Source organism: Carcharodon carcharias, chromosome 2 (assembly GCF_017639515.1).
Source record: "Carcharodon carcharias isolate sCarCar2 chromosome 2, sCarCar2.pri, whole genome shotgun sequence".
NCBI lineage: Eukaryota > Metazoa > Chordata > Chondrichthyes > Lamniformes > Lamnidae > Carcharodon > Carcharodon carcharias.
In genome coordinates, this window is record NC_054468.1 from 161,254,273 (window position 1) to 161,275,900 (window position 21,628).

Below are 21,628 nucleotides of genomic sequence, written 5' to 3' on the forward strand. Positions count from 1 at the left end.
ATGTAATCAAGAAGACTAATGGAATGCTATCCTTTATTATGAGAGGAATCGAACATAAAAGTAAGGATTTTAAGCCTCAATTATACAGGGCTTTGGTGAGATCACATTTCAAATACCGTGTGCAGTTTTGGTCTCCTTATTTAAGGAAGGATGTAAATGCATTGGAGGCGATTCAGAGGAGGTTTACTAGATTGATACCTGGAATGAGCGGGTTGCCTTAGGAGGAAAGATTGGACAGACTGGGCTTGTTTTCACTGGAGTTTAGAAGAGTCAGGGGTGACTTGATTGAAATATATAAGATCCTTAATGGTCTTGACAAGGTGGTCATGAAAAGTAAATTTCCTCTTGTTGGTGAGTCTAGAACTAGGGGGCGCTGTTTTAAAATTAGGGGTCACCCTTGTAGGACAGAGATGAGGAGAATTTTTTTTCCTGAGGGTTGTGTGAGTTTGGAACTCTGCCTCAGAAGGCGTTGGAAGCAATTGAATATTTTTAAGGCAGAAGTAGATAGATTATTGTTAGACAAGGGAATCAAAGGTTTTTGGGGATGGATGGGAATGTGGAATTCAAAACACAAAGAGGTCAGCTCTGATCTTATTGAATGGCAAAGCAGGCTTAAGGGGCCAAATGGCCTACTCTGCTCCTACTTCATATGTTCGTATGTTCATGATCACAATTCAGTTAGATTTAGTGTAGTTATGGAAAAAGGATAAATATCCCACCAAGATTAAAGGCTCTTTTTTGGCCAACATGGACACAAGGGGCTGAATGGCCTACTTCTGTGTTGTAGATGTTTCTACATTTCTAGTAACTGCAGTTGAGACATAATTATGGATGGGCAATAAATGCTGGGCCTAGCCAGTGACACCCATATCCCATGAATGAATAAGAAAAAAAGATATGCCAGGCAGCACTGGATCTCAGTCCTGTGATCTCAATGCACAGGCCAACAAAATCATTAGCAGAGAGGTTGTAGATACACAGTGATTGTAAATCCCTTTAATGGTCTCATATGCCTTGCAAACGAATATTGGAGAGGCTTATGGAGTCAATTAGTAGATGTCCAACTGACCCTTTAAGGAACACACTATGTCAATGAACAAATAGGATCCTGGTGCCCGACTGAATTGTTCTCGCTGGCTTTCAGTCTTGTATTTATTTTGCAAATGACACAAATTTTGAAAGGGTTAGGACTATTATGTGTAAGTGTTTGGCAAACTTGTACTTGTTAGAGCTGCTGAAGAGACATGCATCTTCTCATGTTGCACACAAATGGAATGCTGATATTTTACAATGCTGACTATATCTCGTGGTTGAAAAGATGAAAATACCTGAAAATTATATTCTCACAAAAATGATGCACTTTAAAGCTTCTGAAGAATGAGGATGTTTCTGGGAATTATTAAAGCTGCATTGAAAAACTTCCAAGTGTTCTTTACTGGATTGCCAGATGTGATGTTTCTAAGTGAAGTGTAAATAATAAGCGTACTCATGAAATTCACTGTTTATACCAGATTTATATGGTGGATGTTTGTATTAGTGCAACATCCCATCATTCGTACTGATCAATTTAGTGTTGGACTCCCCATATAGCTTCAGAACAAAGATGTCCAGAAGCTGTATTTGGCACTTGAAACAGTTTGTAATTAAATTGTGTAAAAGCCTCAGGCGTCTCTACTTCAGACCTCCATAAACACCTGCAACTCCATCTCCCCTAGACCCCGATCTGCTCCATCTCCCCTCTCCCCCGTCCTGCTCCATCTCCCCTTTCCCCCGTCCTGCTCCATCTCCCCTCTCCCCCATCCTGCTCCATCTCCCCTCTCCCCCGTCCTGCTCGGTCTCCCCTCTCCCCCGTCCTGCTCCATCTCCCCTCTCCCCCATCCTGCTCCATCTCCCCTCTCCGCCATCCTGCTCGGTCTCCCCTCTCCCCCATCCTGCTCCATCTCCCCTCTCCCCCATCCTGCTCCATCTCCCCTCTCCTCCGTCCTGCTCCATCTCCCCTCTCCCCCGTCCTGCTCGGTCTCCCCTCTCCCCCGTCCTGCTCCATCTCCCCTCTCCCCCGTCCTGCTCCATCTCCCCTCTCCCCCATCCTGCTCCATCTCCCCTCTCCCCTGTCCTGCTCGGTCTCCCCTCTCCCCCGTCCTGCTCGGTCTCCCCTCTCCCCCATCCTGCTCCATCTCCCCTCTCCCCCGTCCTGCTCGGTCTCCCCTCTCCCCCGTCCTGCTCCATCTCCCCTCTCCCCCGTCCTGCTCCATCTCCCCTCTCCCCCGTCCTGCTCCACCTCCCCTCTCCCCCGTTCTGCTCCATCTCCCCTCTCCCCAGTCCTGCTCGGTCTCCCTTCTCCCCCATCCTGCTCGGTCTCCCCTCTCCCCCGTCCTGCTCGGTCTCCCCTCTCCCCCATCCTGCTCCATCTCCCCTCTCCCCCGTCCTGCTCCATCTCCCCTCTCCCCCGTCCTGCTCCATCTCCCCTCTCCCCCATCCTGCTCCATCTCCCCTCTCCTCCGTCCTGCTCCATCTCCCCTCTCCCCCGTCCTGCTCGGTCTCCCCTCTCCCCCGTCCTGCTCCATCTCCCCTCTCCCCCGTCCTGCTCCATCTCCCCTCTCCCCCATCCTGCTCCATCTCCCCTCTCCCCTGTCCTGCTCGGTCTCCCCTCTCCCCCGTCCTGCTCGGTCTCCCCTCTCCCCCATCCTGCTCCATCTCCCCTCTCCCCCGTCCTGCTTGGTCTCCCCTCTCCCCCGTCCTGCTCCATCTCCCCTCTCCCCCGTCCTGCTCCATCTCCCCTCTCCCCCGTCCTGCTCCACCTCCCCTCTCCCCCGTTCTGCTCCATCTCCCCTCTCCCCTGTCCTGCTCGGTCTCCCCTCTCCCCCGTTCTGCTCGGTCTCCCCTCTCCCCCATCCTGTTCGGTCTCCCCTCTCCCGACTCCTGCTCGGTCTCCTCTTTTCCCTGCATTGCACGATTTCCCCTCACCCCTGCCATGCTCAGTCTCCCCGCTCCCCTGTCCTCCTCAGTGTGTCATCTGCCCTGTCCTGTTCGATTCCCACCTCCCCTCTCCTGCTCAGTCTCCCCTGTCCTGCATGGTCCCCACTCTCCCCTCTCCCCTCTCCTACTCGGCCTCTTCCCTCCCATCTCCTGCTCAGTCTCCCCCCTTCCATGTCCTGCTTGGTCTCCTCTCTACCCTGTACTGTTCAGTTTCCCCTCTCTCCTGTCCTGCTCAGTGTCCCCTCCCCTTTCATGAGCCACTCAGGCTATCCTCCTGCTACCTCACCAAAAGCAACAGTTTAACCATAGTGCAGTAGAACTCTTTAACGTATGACTGAGCTTTGAGCAATATTCGAATAAGAGCAATACTAATGATGATAGCTTTTTTAAAATCAGATGGGATGTCTTAAACAGCATATTGCTTCCAATCTTTTAGTACTGTAATACTTAATATTTTAGAATAGTCCTGATGAAAGCGTGGTCTCAATGTTGCAATGCGAGGTGGTATATTGGGAGAGAGAGCACCCCAGACTTATTACATAGTTCGCCAGTTGGTGATGTAGCAGTATACTCACTATCACTTTTGAGCTTGTGAATCTATTTGGAGATATCCTGTTGAACTGTCACCCTGTTAAATTGGTGTCTTCTGAAGGGAAAAAAAATCAGCAGGCAAATTACAAAGTTAATTCTTTAGCATGTGAGTTATAATTTTCCAGAAGTCAGCAGAGATTTTAAAATGAGAAATAAAGAAGAAAAGGATCCCCAGTGAAATGAGGTAGAAGGCATGGTGATACCACTCCCATCATGTAACCATGCCAATGTAATTGTTGGGATTGTTCCAAGCAGCGCCCTGCAAGTGAACATACAGCTCTAAAAGGAAGTGCAATTTACTCTTTCCTCTATGTGCCGGAATTAAACACACTCCAGGTACTGGTTGACTAACTGTTCTCTGAAATTGTCTCGTAAGCCACTTGGTTCAAGGGTGATTAGGGATGGGCAACAAATGCTACCGATGCCCACATCCCAAGAAAGAATAAAAGAGAGGAAATCACATGAAAATTGGTTTATGTTGTTTCAAAATGCATTACATTTCTCTGTTGGATTTGTACCACTATGGGCCTAGTTTGAGATTTAACCATTTGCTTGGCAGAAACTGGGAGAGGGAGTAATGAAAATGAGGCCAGTCACTTTCCCCTCGAATCCTGCTGGATTCTGACTGTGTCCTGATGTTAAGCTCTTCTTCAAAACAGATGAGGATGACGCCAGCTGGAAAGTAGTGGGCTCCTCTTCAAATATGTAGATCGGACCCAATGATGGGTTAAACACCTGACCTGCAAAATGAATTAGATGCCTGAATAAAATAGGAATGTTTGCTCACCCAGCAAGTCAGAGTTGCTGGGAGCTGGATTATGGGCCAGAAAATACCCAACAGCTAAGTTTGAAAAAAATAATTTTAGGTTTCCTGTGAGGAAGAGGAGCAGCTCACCCTGGACTCACAAGGAAGCCTTGGGCCTCCCTTTTCCAAGGATTCCCTACTTCCACACAATAGCCTCCAGAACCTCCCCCCACCAACTGACTACAGTTCTCACAGGTTCCTAATTGCATCTGCTGCTAGTATATTTCTTTCCTTGTCTGCCGGACACATGGTGAATCTGATTAGGTTCTAGCGAGACTCTGAGCACCTTTTTAGAAAGGTACTCAGAATCCTTGGGTGCATTGCCCATACCTGCCTGCCTCTATCCTTTAAAAACAAGGTCTATTTGTGTTTATTTGAAGACTCCTCAAGTGTGTGCTGCTTTCTGTTTTACATTCGATAGATGTGGAAAAAGAGAGGAAAATGGCTGGTGTAAGATCACTGGTGGGAGGGGGTTGGTAACACAGTGACCTTTCATGGATCTCAGAAAATTAAAAGGGGCAGATTGGAGTAGAGTTTTCCACAAACATAAATGAAATCCAAAGGTTGAGTGATTTTCTTCCTTCTTGATTAGGTTCACACCCTTTGCAAATGGGCCTGAAGATACTCCTGAAGAAATCCTGGCACGCATTGGAAGTGGGAAATATGCCCTGACTGGAGGAAACTGGGACACCATTTCTGAAGCTGCCAAGGTGAGTGGAGCTAATGTAGGCAAACAGGCAAACCACTGAGCCCTGTCTTCCAAACAAGGTGGAGCAAATTTTGCTGAAAATATGGAGATATCTGAATGATGCACAATGTTATTAATGCACAAATTGGGCAGCAACTTGTAGCAAGCAAGAGATACCCTGTGAATTGCGAATTGGTGCAAGTGTTGGCTGATCTGTGTCGATCCGCTGTTAGCTGCACAAAAACAACACCTTATGCTTAACTTGCCTATGATTTTCATGATGTTGTACATTAAATTGCCCATTAAACTCACTTCAGGAAGTTGACTAGTAGTTAATTGTGTAAGTTTCCTTTTAATGATATCATTATTGACTGCTAACCTATCACTTCCACAGAAAGGGAACAATTGTAATAATTATATTTGGAGCCTCATTCCTCATAATCATTTTAGAAGATTTTAAAAATGCTAAATGTAAATTATCTTTTCTTACTTTTCTTTTCTGCCTCTTTTTTCACTCTCTTTTAATCCAATACTTCTGTCCCTCTCTTTGGCCCTGAGCTGTACTGAGCTTTCCAAGTAGGGGTGTGGAATTCTGGTCCCTGAACACATTGAAGTTTTAGCTCCATGGCATATTTTTCTCTTCTCCCATGAGCTTCCCTGCCTGATTGTTAGGCATACATTGTGGTCAGGTGGCTGCAGAAGACGCCACACCCCATGAGCAGGTAGGTTTCCTGCTGCTGGAGGAGAGATTGTGACTTGAAGGGGGTACAATGTGGTTTGTAGGACTGAGGGGTGATGGCGAGGGATCAGAGACAGAACGGGCCAGAGGTGGGGGTAGGAGTAGGAGGGTTGCTGATTTTAAGGTGGGGGTTCGGTTCACGTGGATGGAAACATATTAACTTGGGGGACCAGGACTCTTGCTGCACCAGGTCCACAAGCAGTGCTTGATAAGTTGTTACCATTTCCATGTAGCAGTCCTCGTCTCTCTACATCTGTAAGGTTTCAAGAGGCCTGGAAAACCAGGCTAGCTAAGATTAAACCTGGAAAAGAAAAATAATATCAGGCAGGCAGCCTCATTAAAATCTTCAAACGAACACTTTGTCTCCCGGAAGTGCGTTTGTTGCCCACTGCCATGCCACCTCTGTTAAAACTGAAAGTGGGTGGATTGATACGGGTTTCTTTGGGGCTTGAGATGTAAAAATCTTTTATGTCCCACCTGTTTTTGGGGGTTAAAATTTCTGGGTACTGAGTTGGATAGCCCCAACTGAGGGGATCACAATGCGTGATTACCATGCGTTCATTCAATGTGTTGTGCTGCTTAGTCATTTGAGCGATTGCCGTGTGCAGCCAGTGCTAACCACACTGTTCATTATCTGCACATATCAGTGGAGGGATGAGGAGGGACAATCATAGGAAATCAGAATTTTAGAAATTTGAGGCATAGGAGGCTATTCCACCCATCCTGCCTGTGCTAGCCAAAAGAGAGCTATCCATCTCTTGGGGAGATGGTGGCGTTGTGGTAATGTCACTGGACTAGCAACCCAAAGGCCCAAATTAATACTCTTGGGAACATGGGTTCAAATCCCACCATGGCAGCTGGTGAAATTTAAACTCAGTTAATAAAATCTGCATTGTAAATCAAAAATTAAAAATAACTGAGCCTTGAGTATATTCAGTGAGCCAGCCTCTATAGGAACATAGGAGCAGGAGTTGGCCATTTGGTCCTCAAGCCTGCTCTGTCACTTAACTACATCATGGCTGATCAATCGTCTCCTCTACATTGGAAAGACCAAACGTAAACTGGGCGACCGCTTTGCAGAACACCTGTGTCTGTCCGCAAGAATGACACAAACCTCCCTGTCGCTTGCCATTTTAACACTCCCCCCCCCCCCGCCCCCCCCACACACACACCTTAAACCAGCTTATATTTCACCCCTTCCTTGGATTCACCTAATTTTGTTGAAGGATCATGAGGACTTGAAACGTCAACTCTTTTCTTCTCCGCCGATGTTGCCAGACCTGCTGAGTTTTTCCAGGTAATTCTGTTTTTGTCATGGCTGATCTTCTACTTCAATGTCCCACACTATCCCCATATCCCTTGATGTCATTTGTATTTAAAAATCTATTGACCTCTGCTTTGGAAATACTCAATACTGAGCCACAACAGCCCTAGGGGTAGAGAATTCCAAAGATTCACCACCCCCTGAGTGAAGAAATACCTCCTCTCCTTGGTCCCAAATGGCCTGCCTCTTATTCTGAGAATATGCCCTCAGGTGCTAGACCCCCCAAGCCAGGGGAAATATCCTTCCTCTTGCGCCCTGTAAGAATTTTGTACACTTCAATGAGATCACCTCTCATTCTTCTAAACTCTAGAGAATACAAACCCAGTTTCCTCAATCTCTCCTCATACGACAATCCCACCATCCCGGGATTAGTCTGGTTAACCTTTGTTGCACTCCCTCTATGGCCAGTATATTCTTCCTCGGGTAAGGAGACCAAAACTGTACACTACACTCCAGGTGTGGTTTCACCAAGGCTCTTTACAACTGCCGCAAGACTTCCTCACTCCTGTACTCAAATCCCCTTGCAATAAATGCTAACGTACCATTTGCCTTTCTAATTGCTTGGTTACCTGCATGTTATTTTTCAGTGACTTATGAACAAGGACACCCAGGTCTCTTTGGACATCAACACTTCCCAATCTCTCCCCATTTAAAAAATACTCTGTATTTCTGTTTTTCCTACCATAGTGGTTAACTTCACATTTTTTTCTGCATTATATTCTCTCTGTCATGTTCTTACCCACTCACTTAATCTGTCTAAATCTCCTTGAAGCCTGTTTGCATCCTCCTCATAATTCACATTCCTACCAAGTTTTGTGTCATCGGCAAACTTGGAAATAATACAAACCTTCTTCAGAACTCTGAAGCTCTGAAGAAGAGTCATACGGACTCAAAACATTAACTCTGTTTCTCTCTCTACAGATGCTGCTAGACCTTCTGAGTTTTTCCAGCATTTTCTGTTTTTGTTTCAGATTTCCAGCATCCGCAGTATTTTGCTTTCATCTTGGAAATATTACATTTGGTCCCCACGTTCAAATCATTGATATAGAATAGCTGGGGCCTAAGCAGTGACCCAATTAGTCACATCCTGTCAACCTGAGAATGATCCATTTATCCCTACCCTCTGTTTTCTGTCTGTTAACCAATACTCAATCCATGCCTGTATATTTCCCCCAATCCCATGAGCTCTAATTTTGCTTACTGATCTCCTGTGTGGGACCTTATCAAAAGCCTCCTGAAAACCCAAATATACCACATCCACTGGTTCTCCCTTATCTATTCTGCTAGTAACATCCTCAAAAACTCCAATAGGTTTGTCAAACGTGATTTCCCTTTCATAAATCCAAGTTGGCTCTGCCCAATTCTACCATTATTTTCAAAGTGTCCATTTATCACATCCTTTATAATAGGTGCTAGCATTTTCCCTACTACTGATGTCAGGCTTAGAGGTGTGTCATTTCCCCATTTTCTCTATCCCTCCATTCTTAAATAGTGGGATTGCATTTGCTACCTTCCAATCTGGAGGCACCGTTGCAGAATCTATAGAATTTTGAAAGATGATTACCAATGTATCTACTATCTCTACAGCCACCTCTTTCAACATTTTGATGATGTACATCATCAGGTCCAGGGGATTCATCAAATTTCGGCCCCATTACTTTCTCCAGCACTAACTTTTTACTAATACTAATTTCTTTGAGATCCTCATCTCACTAGTCCCTTGGCTCCCCAATATTTCAGGAAGGGTTTTTGTTTCTTCCTCCATGAAGGCAGACACAAAATATTTGTTCAGTTTCTCTGCCATTTCCTTATTATCCATTATAAATCCGCGATTCTCTGCCAATCATGGGACCATGTTTGTCTTTACTAACCTTTTCCTAACATATCTATAGAAGCTTTTATAGTCTGTTTTTATGTTCCCCACTGTTTTAATTGCATGTTCTATTTTTTCTTTCTTTATCAATTTCTTGGTTCTCTTTTGCTGAATTTTAAAATGCTCCCAATCCTCATGCTTACTCCTTCTTTGGCAACTGTATATGCCGCTTCCTTTGATCTGATAGAATACTTATCTTGTTAGCCATGGTTGAATCATTTTTCCTATTAACTTTTTGTATCTTAAAGGAATGCAAATGTGTTGCAAACCATATATTAATTCTTTAAACGCTAGCCATTGCCTATTTACCATCATACCTTTGAATGTAGCTCTCTGATCTACCTCCACTGCTCTCTGAGGTAGAGAATTCCGAACACTAACAACCCTCTGAGAGAAGAAATTTCTCAGTCTTTGATAAAGTGCAGGAGAAGAGAGATTAAATCGCAAAAGGTCTTATGATGCAAAGCCAAAGGAAGTGGTAATGGTGAAGAAACAATGAATTTGTCTAGAGCAGGTATGAATAGCAGGATAATGAATTACTACCATCTGAAAGTAAAGAAAATAACAGAGAAAAACCAAACTAGCAAAGAAAAATGAACCAAAATGGGGTAAAGGTTATGATCTAAACTTGTTGGACTCAATGTTAAGCCTGGGGAGGTTGTAAAATGCCCAGTCAAAAGGTGAGGTGCTGTTCCTCGAGCTTACATTCAGATTCATTGGAACCCTGCAGGAGGCTAAGGACAGAAAGGTCAGAGTGGGAACACGGTGGAGAATTAAAATGACAGGGCCATGCTTGTGAACTGAACATATTCCACAAAGGGGTCACCCAATCTGCATTTGGCCTCTCCAATGTACAGGCGACCACATTATGAGCAGCGAATACTGTATATAAATTGAAAGAAGTACACATCAATCACTGTTTAATCTGGAAGGAGTGTTTGGGGCCCTGGTCAATGAGAAAGAAGGAGGTAAAAGGGCAGATATTATATCTCCTGCAATTGCATGGAAAGGTCTGTTAGGAAAGGGAGGAATTGTTGGGGATGATTGAGGAGTAGAGCAAGGTAATGCAGAGAGACAGGCCCTTTGGAATGCTGAAAGGGGAGGGGAAGATGTGTTTGTAAGTGACATATCACTGGATGTGGTGGAAGGTTGTGGATGATTTGTTGAATGTGGAGACCGGTGGAGTGAAAGCTGAGGATAACTGAAAACCTTCTCATGGTTCTGGGAGGGAGGGAAAGGGATGGAAGCAGTGGTGCATAAAATAGAATTGGTTGGAGGTCAGGGAGGGAAGACCTCCAGAAGACATAAGGCTAGTGACAGTCCTGGAAACAATGGCTAGATGTTTGGTGGTGTGGTCCAGGGGGAGGTTGGAGGAAGTGTCAGAGAGTTGGTGTTCATCCTCTGTGAGGTAGAGCTCAGTACATTGGACAGCAATGACACAACGTTGTTAACAGGTGTCATGACAATATTAGGATTGGACCTACCCTACCCTACCCGCCCTGTCCAATCTTTCCTCATGACTAAATTTTCACAGTCCTCGCAACGCCTTCATAAATCTCATCTATACCCTCTCTAGTGCAATCACACCCTTCCTGCAATGTGATGGCCGGGACTATATGCCGTAATCTAGCTGTGGTCTAGCTCGTGCTTCATAGAGTTCTGGTGTATCATCCATGCTCTTATCTTCTATGCCACAGCTAATATAGCATCCCACCTGCCATGCTAACCACCTTATCTACTGCCTTTCTACCTCCACACACATGTACCTTTTTTGGTCTCTAATTGCTTCTGCTCTTTCCTTAGCTATCCTCTTACTCTTTATATATTTATAAAACATTTTATGGTTTTTATTGGTAATATTTACTTGCCAATATGTTTTCCTGTCCTCTCTTTGCTTTCCTAATCTCTTCTGAAATTTCACCCCTGCACCTTATATTATCCTTTCAGCTTTCTGCAGTCTTGAGCTCAAAAGCAGTATCTTACCAACTGCATAACTAGCCTCAGCTCAATTCACAACATCTTCACTTGCCTACCAACAATCTCTTATCAATTAGGATTCATACCTAACATTCATAGCTTCACCTTACCCTCACACACAAGCCTCAAAACCAAATCTCACAGCTTGCAGCTATTCAGCCATGACAACTACATATCCAAACATGTTGGAAAACACCCATTAATAGATCTTGCCTTTGCAGGAAAAAGGAACACATAACCAAAGGCAACAGGAATTAACTGGAGAGGGAGTGCTCCACCTGTATGAAGGAAACAGTGCTGGGTATGATAGGAAAGTTCATTGCTTAGAATGTTGAAGATGATGGTATCCTCATACGCTGCAATTTTGTAAACAGAGTGCCATTCCTGACACCATAACTGGAACTCTGCACTACTACCACTTCCTCTCTTGTTGCTATTTCCCACATGAATCGAATTAAAATTCTAAGTGCTGGCAGCATGCATGGAACACACCTGCGAGGTAGCACCAGGGGAAGCTTTCCATTCTTGAAACCCGCCATCGGATGACAATGCTGCATCTATGAACAGCCCATTCAAGAGTCTCCTGCTCAAACAGGAGGCTCTGCATCCCTGCCAGAGCACTGCAGCTCTGAAGAATGCCATATTTGTCAGAGAGAAGTGTGACCGCCAAGTTAAACCACAGAAGAGTGAGTGCATCATCAGCCTGCGTACCACGTGGTAATTGAGGCCAAAGCATGCAGAGGATAGTATTTGTGAGCACTTGGATGTAATGTGTGAATTATAGGTTCGTATATGTGATGGGGATGCAAACAAGGGGGTTGGGTGTCACTCGACATCTCACTAACTCAGCACTTTGTCATGCAGGACAAGCAGACCCATAATGCCGATGAGAGGAGATCCACAGGAGGTGGAATTCCTGACCTCAGGCTCCTCACAGTCACTGAGAAGGGGGTGATGGAGATTGCTGGGTTAGAGGGAGCATCATCAGTTGTAGATGGTGAGGCTGGACCAACCAGGTGTAAGAAGGATGAGGCAACCAGCCTGCTGGTAGAAAAAGGGCACAGAGTGATGAAATGTGAAGCGCTCAAACTCTGATGATTCTTAATGTGATTCTTTTTGTTCTCCACTACAGGTCATCACCATCCAAGGGCCAGGCCGCAGCCATGGCAGGAACCTGAAGATGCCACCTCTGGGCACAAAGTACCCACTGTCCCAAAGGATGCACCATCTCCATCTCATCATCCATCTTCACCAACACAGCTACACCCACACATTCTGCAGGCGGGTCACATATAGATTCAGGAGCACAATCTGGTGAAGATGCCACAGACATGTCCCATCAGCTGAGGGAGGAGATGACAGCTGGGTCCCCAGCCAATCGGACAACTGCTGGGGACCAGGCCCCTGCTGAGCTCCACTCTGATGATGGGCTTCTGGTCGTGGTCACAAGGAGCCTGCTGGACATGCAGCAAAGGCTAAGGGAAAATGTGCTGGAGATGCCAGGGATTATGCGTAGCTTTCCACGGTGTGTGGAGGAGTCCGTGCTAGCCATGAGTTCTTCCATGTCCCAGGCATTTGAGCACATGGCTTAATCCATGGAGAAGATGGCAACTGTCAAAGGGAGCCAAGTGGAGCATTTGATCAATATGCACTCTGACCTGAATTCCTTTGCTCTAGCCATGAGCTCAGTGCAGCAGTGGCTAGGCAAGAGGGAGACAAGGCCCCTGGATCTCTCTCCAGGGGTCCCTTCCTGGGCGCAGTTCACGACTTACAGCTATAGTTGGTTGTTCCCAAGGAGCTTTTATGACCACATGAGTTTAATTGATGATACCTTGCACTCTAGGAGACCCAGTGAAGACACCAAATGCGACTAACCTTACAGTCTGGCTGCCTTCGTCAGTGGCGAAGTGGATAAAATAATTGGCATGACTAAATAGGGCATCAGTCACTTCCTTTATGCACCCATGTGTGACAGCCTGTGAGATGCCTCATATGTCACCTGTCACATCCTGAAAGCCACCAGTGACATTGGAATTGAGCACCACTGTAACCTTGAGGGCCACTGGCTTGGGGTCCCCACGTCTTGATGAACAATTCAACATATCTCAGTGACCATTTCCCCCGATATCCTGAGACGTCTCTGGCATCGCCTCCCTCACATCTGGAGGTAGTTTGTTTTTATCCTCCGAATGCATTGACACGTCAGTGCCCATCTTTGCCAATGCCTTTCTTGGTTGTCTGCAGCCTCCCTTTCTGATGCTGCCTGCTGTTGGCCTTGCGGTCTCTGTTGTTGGACAACAAGTGCTCTCTCTCTTCATATTCCTTTCTCCTGCTCCCGAGGTTACAGGAATATTAGGCGAAGTATCTCTACATCTCAACCTCTCATGAGAAATCAGATTTTCGCATCCGGCCTAATTAAGCCACCCTACACACCACATTTCCCGCACTTTTGGGCTCCATAAAGTCCAACTCCCACTAACTCCATAATCCTCCTTCTCAAATCCTACTTCCCCCTCGCCACACAATCTCTTCTGCCTTACTAACTGCAGATGTGATAATCACTCACTTCTTAATTTCTCCTCTCCCCTCACCACAACCTTTACCCTTGTTCCTGTTTCCTTTCAGATACCCAAGAATTGCAGCGGAGGAAGATCAGAAAGACAATGATGATGAAGACAGACCATCACTTAGTTTTACACTCACAGCTATCAGCTCAGATTTGGCACTGTGCAAATTTTAGAGAATGGCATAGAGGCAGGATGTGTAGAGACACCAAGCACAAGTCTGCTAACGTCAGGGCAGGAAGCAAGGGTAGTGCATGTGGCAGCTCGACAGAGGGTGAAGCTGAACAGGAGTTCTGCTGCAGAGGACTCAGATGAGCGCTTTGAAGACTACAGAAAAAGACTAATGAGTGCACACAATGACATGCCTGGTGTATTGGGAAGCCTGCCAGAAAGCCTGAGGTCAATGTCAAGGAACATCAACTTGGTACAGAGTTTTTCACAAAGCTTGTAGCCCTTTATTTCCAGCCTGGAATTGGTGGCCAACTCCATCAGCCCCGTTATAGAACCAACCGTTATACAGTGCCTGATGGCCGACGCTTCCATTACACAAGAAGAGCAGCTTCCACCACAAGTCTGAGTGCTGCAGTGGAAACTCATGTTGCTCTCATGCAAGCTCGGTTTTCTACCATTCAAGCTCAAATTGCAGCACATCAATGTACAAAAGGACTTGCAAGGTGCCACAACAGTCCAGCAATCTGTCCAACAGGTTACAAGATTGCTGAGGCATTGCCCTTAGGCTCCACTGAACTCGAGCCTGCTTTCCTCTCTTAGGTTGACAGAATTTGTGAGCCCATCTCTGCCAATCTCTCTCTGCCCTTGCTGTTGCCCGGCAACCAGCCAGCCCACAATTGCCAATAAATGCTGAGATGGTACAGTTCGCAACCAAGTCCCCTAGACCCAGAACTGCTCGAGGTCATGCTGCATAGCCATCTGCAGCCTCCCCCACTGAAAGTCAGCAGCTTCCACCAGCCGTGATGCAGCCACTGGGGTAGCGCTGCATAGGAGCACTAGACAAGACAAAGACACAAGGAAGATGGGCATTAAGGGAATGCACCAGGATGATTAGTTTATGTTTGTATGCAATATGGAATGATTTGATTTAAAAATTAGTTTGGCATGCTTATTATGTGTTGACTTTTATTTTTGCATTGTGACCAAGAGGATGATGTAATGGTCAGGGAGAGAGGGAAGGTAAGGGTGTGGGACCGTTGTTGGTGGGGAATTAAGGTTATGGTTCCTGGAATTGCACTCAAATTAATTCAAAACAAAGGATCTATCTGGGTTTTCCTCCTCTTCCTTTTCCATCTCCTCCAGCAGATCGTCCTGTTTTGTGTCACCTCTATTCGTTCTCCCAGTCACACTCAACTCCAAGGGGAAAGCCTACTAGTGCACCCGTATCTGAGGGCAAATGCTTTGTGCAGAAGCCTTGTAGTCAGCATCTGACACATAACTCTCTACAGATTTTTGAAACTTGAAGCAACTATGGAAGGCACCAAAAATGTGTAGAATTGTAGCAACAGCCAGAAGAAATAAACCAGCAATTAGCATGAAAGTAGTTGGCGATCCCTTTAAGTAGAACTGGCAAGAGGTCCTTCATGCTGCTTAATGCATGTTCAGCTGGACAAGGTTAAGAGAGGATTCAGGCTGGAGCATTGAGCTTTCAAAATGCCACAGTTGCATTAACTTAGTGTTGCATGCTGTTGACACCATAATCTGCCTGTACTGGATATGCTTTTATTTGGATGTGCAATGCACATGCTCTGTAACCTCTTTGCCAGGATGACGTTCAGCATGCTTGACAACAGAGGTGTCCACATGCACCTCAGATGCAGTTTTGGAATCCCAACGGCACTCAAAGCGGGCGCTCCTGAGTCCAATTTTGCCCTAAATTCTTTATTTCTATTTCTGTACCTGATTTAACATTGAATTCACCCACTTCATTTCACCTCCTCCTCAGTCCTTCTTCACCCTTTATTTCTCATTGGTGAAGGAGGTATATGGTTTGTTCCTTGTTCACCAAGCTCCAAGATGCTATGTTACCATGGTTCGTGGCCATCCTTAGCTTGCATTTTTAGCAATGTGTGGGCAGAGATCTTTGAGTGTAAACATGCATGAACATGTCTAACTATTGGGTATTATATTCCAGAAAAATTTGTAGTTCCACAAAATTGAACTTTCCTTTTCCTCTCTGCCCCATACCTTAATTAAATGGTCATTCTACATGTATCAACCCAGTTAGTAAATATTGGCAGACTATTTTACCATACAGATTGGGGGAGCAGGACAGTTTATTTTATATTCATTCACAGGATGTGGATATCACTGGCAAGACCTATATTGATTGCCCATTCGTTAATGCCTTCACTCCTGAACCCAATTCTATTTTCTTGCACACATAGATCCATTCAGTTTCCAGTAAAAATCGCTGGGCAATAACCAGAATGGAAAACGAGGTTAATTAAATACTGTTGCAGCCATCATATGAACAGAGATCAGATATTCAGCACAAGCCAGAGATCAATACCACACCATCTGGTGAACTAAGTTTATAGAGAAACCTTCCTGCAAGTGAAAGATTGCTGAAGTCCTGGGTCAGAAGTTGTGGGTACAGTCCTCACTCAAGACTTAAGTAAAAGGGGTGGAGTCTTAACAGTTGTCCTCCTGATTGGCCACTAGAACTTCAGCCGAGGATCAACCATTTCTGGAGGTTTCCGCAGATCTCCTGCAAAATTGATGTTAGCCAAGCATGAGAATCCTTGCAGAAATTTCTCCGCATAATCTAGGCTGCTGCTTCAGATCGACACCGAGAGAGTGTGGCACTGTCGGAGGTGCCATCTTTCAAATGAGGCATTAAGTCAAGGTTCTGTCTCTCCACTCGCACTATTTGAGGAAGAGTCAAGGGAAATGTCCTGAACGTTTATCCCCTAACCATGATGACTGAAAACAGACCATCTGATCATGTATCTTATTGCTCTTTGTAGGAACTAGTAGAAATTGTGTAAATTTGCCGCCAACATGAAACAGTGACTGGGCCTTCAGTTCTGGAATTCCCTCCCTAAACATCTCCACCTCTCTCCACTTCTTCAAAAGTCTCTTTAAAATCTACCACTTTGACCAAAATTTTAATTATCTGTACTAATACCTTTTTATGAGGCTCTGTGTCAAATTTTGATAATAAGCCTTTGAAGTGCTTTGGGATGTTTTACTGCATAAGAGATGCTTTATAAATATAAGTTGTTGTTGCTGTATACTTAAAATTAATTTGTTGCCCATAAAACACTTTGGGGTGCCCTGACAATGTGAAAGGTGTGACAGAGATGCAAATTCTTTTTAAATGGGCCTGATGCCTTTGTCAAAATAGCAGGCAACAAAGTTTTATAAATATTAATTTGCAGTTTTAAATTTTATAATATTTCAACAACAATAACTTGTTCCTTTACTGCCATAAAACATCCAACGTCATTGAGAGGAATGAAATCAAACAAGAACTTACACCAAACCAAAAGAGATAACATAAGTGAAAAATATTTAATGAATTGTAAAAAGTTGCTGCTTGTCTAATATATTGGGTTTTCCTCCACAGGACATGGTATCTAAGATGCTGCATGTAGATCCTCATCAAAGGCACACGGCAGCACAGGTCCTTCGACACCCCTGGATAATGAAACGAGAATACCTATCACAGAATCAGCTCAGCAGACATGATGCCCATTTAGTCAAGGCAAGTTCAGACAACTTGTTTAAAATATAGACCTTGTTTTTACCGCTGTGTCTCCTATTCCCACTATCCTGCTGCATAGCTCCAAAGAGATGCTCAGAGATGAATGGAATTTCCCCAGGGGTCTCCTGTAGGGCCATTAGCAACTCATCTCAAAGGGCTCCACACAGTGACCTGAATTGTTCTCGTGATCATTACTGCATTGAACTGGAGACCCCATCTGTAGCCTCTGCCTTTGCTACTCGGTAACCAGCCTGAGGGAACTCCTCATCATAGGTTGAACTTTAATTTGCCTACATCCCATTAGAACAACATGTCACATCCTCTCAGCATCTTCCCCTCATGACTTGGCAGAAGTCAGGGAACTGCCACACAAGGAGCATGGCAGATGCTGAATATCGTACCAGCCTCCTGTGCTTCAGCATGTTGACATTACAACAGTATGAAATAATTCACAGTGTGAAATAAATTAATCTTGGCATTCTGACCTAGAAAATATTTGATCTTTCATGTATGTTAAATGTTCGCTTGCTGTGTTGATGGTACAGCTCATAGAAATGGGCAGTGGGATCATCACATCACTGTTTTCTGTTGTAAGAGCAAAGACTGATGTGGCAAAACCACCCAAAAGGGAAGGAAGTTACTGAAAAAGCACCACCATAACTCCGCAGGAGAGAGATGTAAGGGCTGATAAATACTGACTACATGGAACATCTCAATTCTTTTTCCTGTTGGATTTGTACAGGTTAGCTGTCATACTCAACTCTTTAATTTTAGATTGTTGGATTAGTGTTGGCCTCCTGCAGGAATTACCAAAGACACCAGTGAGTAAGGGAGTCCAGTGCAATCACTGCATGTTGGTGCATTGCGACTGATTGATAGATTTCACTCGAGTCTTCAATAAAACTAAAAACACAGCTGAGGAAGATGGTCATAATTAAGGAATCATTGATAAGACTAGCAGAAGTATTGCCACTTGGAATCACAGTAATGTAGTCTTCGACATGGCTTGGCTCTTGGGCAAATTTCCACCAGTATCGGTTTAGTTAGTTTTACCCTCTGCTAGCCACAATGTGAGGGAGTGGGCAATGAGTGTGACTATGCATGAGGGTATGTCAGGTAGCAGACTGGCTTAATGGGTGACAGCTGGTGGTGCTGTAGTGCAAAGCTGGAAAGTTTAGAAAGGCTGCTTTTCTTGCTGTCAAAGGAGATTTGTGCTGAGTTACTTCCCCTGATTTATTTAAACTGTGAGTGTGGTGATGAGTGCTGAATTTCATGGGGTGGTTGTACTCCTCCTCTGTACATGAAGCAGTGCATGAAACACTGATTGGATGATTTTGGTTTTGTTATTTTAAAATACAGAATGGCACCTGGTATTGTGCCCCTCACACCACCCCTGCAGAGAGAGAGACAATATTACCACTGACTAAAACTTGTTTTCCTTTTAACACACAGGCCTCTGACTTCAGTCAGCAGGTCAAGCGCTCTCAGAAGCTGGTTTCTTCTGTATTTTGGTTGTCGTCAGCCCAGGGAAGAAGGAATCCCTTGAATCTTCATATACTCTGTGATTTCTTCCAAAATGCTGAAGTATTAGTGCACCAAACAAGATTATTGGGCTTTTCTTTTGGCAAAGAGCTCAAAGAAATATACCCATTGGTGACTGTTTTAGTGAAGTAGCTTCTAGATTTACAATATTGGAATATCTCAAAAATCACTGAAACGTAGTGATTTCTTCCCATCAATTAAGATGCAGTAGTAATGACTGAACAATCAAAACTGAGGAGATACATCCTTGGGCCTGTGATTTCCTTAACAGAAAATCCAGTAATAATTATGAAAATATTAATTACTTTGATGCTTATTCTTAATTATTAGTGTGGCTTCTTAACAATTAAAAATGCATTGCAAGCAAGGTTCTGGGGATATAGGCTAGATTTTCCTCTCGCAGCCTGACCAAAGTAGAAAAGATGGCAAAATAGACCAAGAAGACCAATCAATGGCTTTCCATCTCAGTCTCCATCTTAGTCCCTTTAACTCCCAGTGGGCTGAGTCCTGGATACCCCTCCTTTGTCCACTGCATGTATATTACAATCCTGTCATATTTCGTGAATATACAGCAGCTGAAGGGTAAATGCTGTCCACTTCCAGCTTGCTGTATTTCTTTTGAAGCGATTTAACAGCCTTTCACAATGGTCTAAGCTTTTCAAATTATTACTTTTGTTTTTAAATTCTCTCCCTCACTATCTGGATATAGCTAGAAACTTTATTATTTTATGAGAGAACACTCCCAAACACAAATTTTCCCAGCAATTAAATTATTTCTTAAAAGCCCACTTACCTAAGGGTGGATTAGCAACAGTTCCAATTTCTAACCAGAATTTGGTGTTGATTGCCGCAATGCTCATGGATGTGGACATTGAATTTGACTTAGCTGTGATGCCCTCTATGGCCCACTAGCTTGCCAAACTCCCATCTACCCTCACATACTGAGAACAGCCACTTGGGTGTGGTACTGGGAAAGTGAATGCGCCTGTACCCAAATAAGGGACAAGAGATGAGATTGGTAAAATGCTTTTTTAAAAAATCATGCCTGGTAGTCGAGCATCAGAATTTAAATTGTAATGTCCATTTTACAGATTCTTCTTTAAATCTTATTTCAGGGTGCAATGGCTGCCACCTACTTTGCTTTAAACCGTACACCTCAGGCACCAAGACTAGAACCTGTATTGGCATCAAACCTGGCCCAGCGAAGAGGAATGAAAAGATTGACTTCTACAAGGCTATAACAGCTACTGTGCAACAACTCTAGGAAGTTTTCTATTCATTATATGTAAAAGAATATGGGCCTCTCTTAGCCAATGCAAGAGACCCCAAAAGACCCAAAGTATTGACAGAGGTTGAGCCTAGTTTCAGGCTCCTGTTATTCAGTGGTTCCAGAACAGGCTGAGGGCCATTCATCAAACTTGCTGCACTGTAAAGGATAAGAGAAGATGAAGGAAAGTTAATTTCTTTTCTAAATTAACATGGGTGTCTTTGTTTTTTTACCGGCTGTAGTTTGAAAAGAACAGGTAAACACTGATTGTGAAAACTAGACTCAACCTCTTGCAAAGTAAGTAGAAAAGGATAAACACACAAGTGCTTTGATAAAACACTTGTACTTGCTGCTCTATAAAAAGCAGAGCAATGTTGTTACCTCTTAATTGTCTAAAAAAGAATAAGGAGACTAAAAAAAAAAACAGTAGTTTGAAGCAGACAGATCTCTATACAGAGAATCCTGCCTGGCTAGGCCTACAATGTCTGAACTATTCTTATTTTTTGCTTTTTTTTTGTTGGGAGCAACAATTCAGTTCCAGCAAAATATTTGTGAGCCAACCACACACTCATTGATGTTTTCATATATTATATTTGCATTTTTCTACAATGTCCTGTGATAATGTGAAGTAGCAAGAAGCACAATGAACTTCTAAGTGTAGAGGTACATGAGGCTTGTGAGCAGTGTCTTTTCATTGATGGATGCCTGTGGAGTACTGTGATGAGACAATGCTATAGCAGCTAATGTTGCCTAATTTTTACATAATTCTGTTTCTTAGCACTATGGCCTAGCTTTAACCTGTGGTATTGTATAATTTACTTACATTGAAAGGTTGGCATGCCTTAATATGGCATTATTAGTGTTAGAATCAGCAATGTTGTGATTCTACTATTAACAATCAAATAATATGTTCAGAAAATAACTTTTCCTCTCCCCACTTTTCTTCCTGCTTCTCCTCATCTGAAAATGTTGACCTTCTGCTGGGGTATATAATTAGCAGTTACCTTCTAGCTCCTCTCACAAGAAGTCATTATTCATGTGTGAACCTTGACAGTATAATCAAGTCGTGCAATCACGGGGAACCATAGCCAAGTCCAATTCTGTCATAGCCATAGAGTCATAGAGGTCTACCGCACAGAAAAAGGCCCTTCGGCCCATCAAGTCTGCACCAGTCAAATAAGTACCTAACTATTCTAATCCCATTTTCCAGCACTAGGCCCATAGCCTTGTATGCCATGGCATCACAAGTGCACATCCAAATACTTCTTAAATGTTTTGGGGGTTTCTGCCTCTACCATCCCTTCCTCATCCAATATTAATATAAACACCAACAATCCCTGCAAAGGTTTGTAAACAACGATCAGGAGAGCCCTGGCCAATTTTGCTTCCCTCAATGCGCACATGCTGTAGCGCAGTGTTGAGTCCCTACCCCACCCTGGCTGAGGTCAGCTCTCTCAGCAGTCACATATATTTTGTCACATGCTACCCACAGGAAAATACCTGGTACTTTGGAATTGTTGACATTGTCGTGCACATGAGATATTTGGCTAAAATTATTTGG

At 44.2% G+C, this 21,628-nt stretch overlaps 1 protein-coding gene across 1 annotated transcript in view; it reads left to right on the top strand.

The window, feature by feature from the left end:
* rps6ka2 (ribosomal protein S6 kinase, polypeptide 2) overlaps positions 1 to 20,101 on the top strand; it is a 240,953-nt gene extending 220,852 nt beyond the window's left edge. Inside the window, exons 18-20 of the mRNA XM_041206960.1 lie at positions 4,965 to 5,082; positions 17,121 to 17,258; positions 19,916 to 20,101. Of these exons, the coding sequence (XP_041062894.1) occupies positions 4,965 to 5,082; positions 17,121 to 17,258; positions 19,916 to 20,041 (382 nt within the window). The 3' untranslated portion in view covers positions 20,042 to 20,101. The remainder of the gene's footprint in view (positions 1 to 4,964; positions 5,083 to 17,120; positions 17,259 to 19,915) is intronic.
* The last annotated feature ends 1,527 nt before the right edge of the window (positions 20,102 to 21,628 follow it).